At 36.0% G+C, this 6,444-nt stretch overlaps 1 protein-coding gene across 1 annotated transcript; it reads left to right on the top strand.

The window, feature by feature from the left end:
* The first annotated feature begins 2,681 nt into the window (after positions 1-2,681).
* LOC139968757 (cytochrome b-c1 complex subunit 7-like) lies at positions 2,682-6,097 on the top strand. Its single transcript, XM_071973114.1, has 4 exons — positions 2,682-2,824; positions 3,803-3,865; positions 4,372-4,538; positions 5,763-6,097. The coding sequence occupies exons 1-4, from the start codon at positions 2,809-2,811 to the stop codon at positions 5,838-5,840; spliced, it is 324 nt and encodes a 107-aa protein (XP_071829215.1). The 5' UTR covers positions 2,682-2,808; the 3' UTR covers positions 5,841-6,097.
* The last annotated feature ends 347 nt before the right edge of the window (positions 6,098-6,444 follow it).

The following is a 6,444-nucleotide window of genomic DNA, read 5'->3' as shown; positions in this document are numbered from 1 at the left end:
GTTTCTTTCTTACTGTACTGATGTTTGCTCATATTGCCCTCCTCAGGATCTGCAGGGATGGGGATGGGATAAGGGGCACAAACTTTGATGGGCAATGGGAAATGTGACTTTCAATACCACAAAAGTTACCTCAAACCATTCCGGAAAAATGGATTATCTGAGAAATCCATACCACAAATTCCTGCATTTTATTGCTTTACAACAACAAAAGTATGTTGCAATAAGTATAAATGAAAGCCATAATCTTTTAGCCACATTTTCATTATAATTTTATTCAATTTTTAACAAACAATAGGACAATAGTTTTTACAAAAATGGAATAAGTTCACTTTTTTACAAAAAAAATGCAGTTCTTTTGTGTGAAAATTGTCTCTTCTGATCTTGCATTTCCACAAAACTAAGGGTGGGGAACATTCTCCTGCTCATACATCCTGTCCATTACCTGGACATATTTATATTTGATTTGCGTCACAAACTTCTTTATTTGTCTATTCTTTGTCGTCATAAGCTGTTTCAGTCATTTCTTTTTCTTACGTATTCTCCGCGATTAATTTCTTTTCTGAGGAAAATAAATTAAAATGCCCATTCCCTACGTACTTGTATCTATCAGTCTGGTAAAGAACCTCAAAATACACCAGCTAGCTGCACAGGTTGTGTCACGGGCCAAAAAAGTTTTGCTTAATTACCGGGTGGGGAAATTCCCTATAGTGTTCTGTTAATCCGTCCATGCTTTCTATCTTGTATTCATTTCTTCAACTTTTGCCAATACTTTTCACATTCATACTTTATCTTTAGTTATTAGTATTCTGTTAATCCCTTTCATGTTTTCTATTTTGTATTCATTAAACATCAACTTTTTTTTTCTTCTATTCTCACATTTCTTACTTTATTTTAGTTTTAGTATGATGTTAATCCATTCATGCTTTCTATCTTATATTCATTAAATCACATTTTCATCAATACTTTTCAAATTTCATACTTTATTTGACTTTAATATTCTACTAATACATCCATGCTTTCTTTTTATATTCATTATGAGTAACTTATATACTCACTACACATTATAGACCTCCTTTCGTCGAGTACAAGAATTTTGTTGGGACCTCCCAGATCGCCGGAAATAACACTTCCCAGACCCAATGATGCTCCCAAACCTCCTAAGTTTTAGATCTCATAGCTTAGAAATTTAGTTTGGGAAAATACATGGGCGTCTGCAGAAAAATTTATCTGGGGACAAATAATTCAAGTAGACTTTTGTATACGATGGGTCTGGGGTCCTCTCCCAGAAAACAATTATAGACTGCCGCAAATGCAATTTCCGTACTTTATTTAACAACTGTGGATAAATATAATAAAATGAGAACTAGTGATAATTAAGTTACATCGACTTATATGAATGCTGCTCCTGCATGCTCGTATATTCATCTTAGAAAGCTCATACATCTCACAGTACGATGAAAAGTGTACTATAGTGTAGCAGCTTGTAAGGCCCACTTTATTCTTACTTCAGAGACATATAATTAGAAACCTCCAAATAATTCCTTCCAAACTTTTATCTTCTCAAAATATTTCCCGAAATTGACCAACACTTCAGGTAATTCAACTGAAAGTGGAAACATCGCAGGACGTGAAGCTAGTTCAAACTGCCAACACACAGTGTGAGTTGTTAACGATTGTTTTGTTCGCATTCAGTCCGTTTTGCTGACCACAATTTACCAGTCTCGTGTATAGATTATGCTTCACATGATTGAATGTGTTAATACTTCAGCGGAGAAGTGACGCATAACAGTGTCAATACTCAATAGTAATAATTCTCGTCCTTTATAGCATATCATTTGCATAATACTGGATCAAACAGCGCCAAAGTTCAAGACGGGAATTTGAAATGCAGCGCTTGGTCAAGACAAATTGGTGGGGAACTGGTATAGGCTTGTCCCACCTCTGAAAAAGCTGGTGGGGACGCGTCCCGCTGTCCCCACCAGGATCTGCGCCCATGACTAGCGATATCATAAAAAATATATCAAAAATGCTCCTCCCCCCCCCCCCCCCTCTTGGCTACACACCTGCGGTTAGAAATCTGGTAGGAAACAGGCCAAATGGAAACCAAGTGAACCCATATCGATGTGGATCATATATATGATTGTACGTACTTGCACTCTTACACAAGAGATGTACAGAGATGATAATAATCATGAGTGACAACTTGCTATACAGTCACAGGTCACCGAAACGACAACAAAGTGTCATTAACCGCATGCAGCATTTGTTGGATGAAGTTTTAGCCACCGCCAAATATGATTTGGATAAATAATCTCACGCATTATTTTCAATTTATAGCCACACAAAAAACCTATGCCACCAAATATTGGGGGCTATTAGATACTATATTCCCCCACCTAATATATTGGGGGGACACATCCCACGGCCCCGCCCCCCCCCCCCCCCATGATCGCTGCCCATGCTTATTTAGGAGTATTTATATCATTTCAGTTGAAAATTTCCAACCTCCCTATTTTCCCCTTGTTCTCCCTATTTTTTGGCCCTGAGAAATGTTATTCTCCCTATTTTGGGGTCAAACAGGTTGACAGGTCTGCGTGTTACTCGGTTTTTGTCGTCCTGGACCAATCGATTTCTTTCATGATTCCCTCTTTCTAGTGGTTTTTCTTTCCTCGCGTTCCACGAAAAGGCAAGCAAACTAAGGCCCAAAAAATTGGCTGAAATCAATGCCTCACTCTGGTCACAGAAATCTTCGTTCTCGACTGACTTTTCAGGTGAAAACTCAGGACCCAAAGGGTTGAAAATAAAAGAATGGCTGTCAAAAGCAGTGAGTCAAGTTTTGCTCAGTTTGTGATTTAATCTTTCTTGTACATTTATGTTGATTAAGGACCCTTTTTTGCTTCATTTTTGTTGTTGAATCTCACATGACTTGTAATCTGCATTTGTAGGCTAGGCCGAGGCTACCGGTACACTTTAGTCATGTAATACGTATGGCATAGGCGTGTAGCCTAATGTTACCGTCCTAACGTAGATCAATATAGGCTCCAGGATTAGAGACGGGGCTTCCAGGCTACTCAGTGACATAACTCATTTTGGTAGCTTACAGGCACAGCTACCATTAACATAAGACAAAGTTTATATTTAAGAGAATATGTTTGTCTTATCCTAGGCCTATCCAACCCATGTTATAATATCTTGGGGTTGAAACCTATATCTGTTTACAAATAGACCTAGGGTATATTCAGGTTATTAGCCTATTGCAAAAGGCAGTATTAACGTCACAAAGAAAAGTTGTGGGTAACATTGAATGCATTTATGGGAATTGGTATAGTATTGTTCATGTAAATGGTGACTTCAAGAATTGACCTAACAGTAGGCTATCTCCATTGCTAAATGTGCATTTCCATTAAATTGTAAATTTGATCTTCTTGTCTTCTATTGATTTGCCTATGTTATGCACTGACTATTATATTGGCTTCATCACAGAATCTACTGGCATCAGAACAATTCAGACCATGCCAGGATAATTGTCCTTGAAGATATCATTACCACATTTTGTGAGGAAATGTTGCTTAAGTTGGTGAATGAAATTTAGGCCATGAACAAGCACCAGAACCTACATGCCAGTTCAAGTCAATAACAGAGTTATGTAGCCTTTAGATAAAACCCTGGTGTATGTGCCGTATAACCAGAATGCAATGGATTTTGCTCAGAGGAATAAAGATTGAAAATGATTTGGATTGTCATCAAACCATCATCATACAGTGTTTAGTTAAGTAAGATTATCCAAACTTTTTATTTTCAGCTGGCCGCTTGATGCGATGGATGCAGAAGGTATATTATAACCAAGCAGGATTTAATCAATTTGGTAAGTCAGAAGAATGGACGTCATATCATTAAAGCAGTTCTGTTGTTGATAAGTTTTGTTGATTGGCTTCCATTGTAAAATCCTATATAATAAGTTAGTTCATTAACTTGTCTAATGTTAGTGAAAGTTGTAATTCAAAAACAAACTAAAATTTGCATTTTGCTAATTACCTGTGATAAATTAAATATATTGAAAGCATTTGTGCAAGAGAATGTTGAGAATTGACTCAATTTCATTGCATCTATTGAATGAGTTTCTTTTTACAGGATAGTCCTGATCCTCTTGGCTGGTTATCACTCAAGATTCTGTAGGTTCTGTGACAATTTAAACTACAATATTAAATTTTGGTACAATAGTGCATAGTGTTTTTGTATTAAATGTATAAGCCCTGCCACTTCAAAGGACTGATTCTTGCAACAATGGTTCATAAACCCTCTCATCAACATTGCAAGTACAGATTGGTGATTGTTTTACCAAATTTCCGAATCTGACTCGTGTCTGAACAGGTCTTATGGCAGATGATACTCTCCGTCAGACACCAGAAGTGATCGAAGCTGTCAGAAGGTTACCTGCCGATACTTACAACCAGAGGGCATTCAGAATCAAAAGGGCTCTGGACTTGTCTCTCAAACACAGGATTCTCCCTTCAGAACAATGGACAAAATTTGAAGAGGTAAGTGGTAGTGATTTTTTTTCTCGTTTGTTTCCTTTTCGGGTAATAGAGAGAGAGAAAGGGAGAGAGAGAGGTTGTTGCCTTGTTTGCTTACAGTGGTATCAAGAAGGTAAAATGATGTTGCATCAGGACTCAAGCAGTAGCACCTGAATTTTCCTTGTGAATAAATAATAACTGGTTGTGAATTTAGGGGATAACAAATTTAGCGTTTAATTCATTTTTTACCAGTCTTGAATGCTCTGAAATTCGTCTTTAATAAAATGCTATAATTCCTGTTTACAAAAGCTCCTAAACATATTTGCAATTGTATAGCACCTTACCCATTTTGCCTCTGTGGATAAATTATTTCTGTGGGTTCCTTTTTCATTAGATGGACATCAGCCAGAATTGTTATCATAATATTACATAGCAATGCAAAATATTTGTTTAATATATCGTTTATAAACGACCATCCAAACACTAATCTATCAGTAAAACAAGACAATATAATCAGGCATATGGCCAATTTGTTCAAAACTTTAATCTAGGTATGGAATACTAGTCACTGTGTCAGTAAACACAGAATTTGTAACAGGCCAGTGCATGATTCTGAGGTGGTAACATTTGTTTTCCATCTATTAGCATTATTATGTTTATTATTATGTTTGTTTAGTATGATGCTTACAACTATGTTTATAACTATAATTATGTTTACTGTTATTGTGGTTATTATATTTTTGGAATGTAATTTCAAACAAAGAACTAACAGTGTGTAATGAAACAGCTTGTGTACTATTATCCTTGGTAGGAAGTTTTATCTGTCAAAACATGATAAATTAATTGCAGTTTAGTACAAGGTAAAAGTCACATCCTTTGTGTACTTTTGGTTGCATCCAGTAAATGCAGACCAATTAATATTAGCTTATCAGAACAATCAACTCTTCTGCCAATATCCCTAATGAGCAATTGTGTATACTGAACCATCTTCAATTTTTCATAGACTTATCCGGAAGTAATATTTCACTTTGGCATAGCAATTTTATATCATTTTGGTTAGCATAAATTAAAGAAATTCCAAGTGAAAGTTGTAGTTTATAAATAGTAGAGGGTCATTTCATTTGATTAGCAATTTTACCAACTTGCTTAACATTTGCCAATCACATTTTGCTATGCAAATACCAGATAAAGTTGTCCCTGCTGATCTGCAATTTTTTTTTAAAAAACAATTTTTTTATGGTTTTGCAGGATGTGAGGTACCTGAAGCCCTATCTGGAGGAAGTAGAAAGAGAGATGAAGGAGAAAGCTGATTGGAATGCTCGGTGATCTAACCCCAAGAATAGTTTAATGTTTATCCAAGAGATTAAATGACATATGGATTCCTCAGAATTGTTGCATTCAAGTTTTATTGTTGTGCAGTTATTAGCAGAAATGCCACAGATTTGAAAGACTGGATATTTAATATTTGAAATCAGGAAAAGAAACAAAAATGTGTTGCTATGGTCAGTTTTCAAGAAAGCTTTGTTGTTCAAGTTGAGTGTTTATATTTGAATGCAATATATATTTGAGAAATGAAAAGAGAATATCTTTGTTTTTTCTTTCTTTTTGTGACCCAGGTACAGGTAGTGTATATCTATCTATAGTTAGTGCATCTGTTGTGAAACACCTGTAAGAAACTTAAATCGCTTGAAAGAAAATAGTGAGAGTTGTGGTCAAGGCAGTGGACTAAGTGTTTGAGTTCTGGCCAGATTATTATGTTGTGTCCTTGGGCAAGGCACTTAATCTCCATTGCCTCTCTTCCCCCAGGTGTATAAGTGGGGACCTGTGACTGTGGATGTGTCTGTGCTTTAAAATCCTCAATATTAATTATTAAAAAACTGGCTTAACACTGTCCCCCCAAAAAATCCATTTACAACAGATAAATCAGTTT

The sequence above is a fragment of the Apostichopus japonicus genome, chromosome 6 (genome assembly GCF_037975245.1).
Source record: "Apostichopus japonicus isolate 1M-3 chromosome 6, ASM3797524v1, whole genome shotgun sequence".
NCBI lineage: Eukaryota > Metazoa > Echinodermata > Holothuroidea > Aspidochirotida > Stichopodidae > Apostichopus > Apostichopus japonicus.
This window is presented reverse-complemented; position numbering and strand designations above follow the sequence as displayed.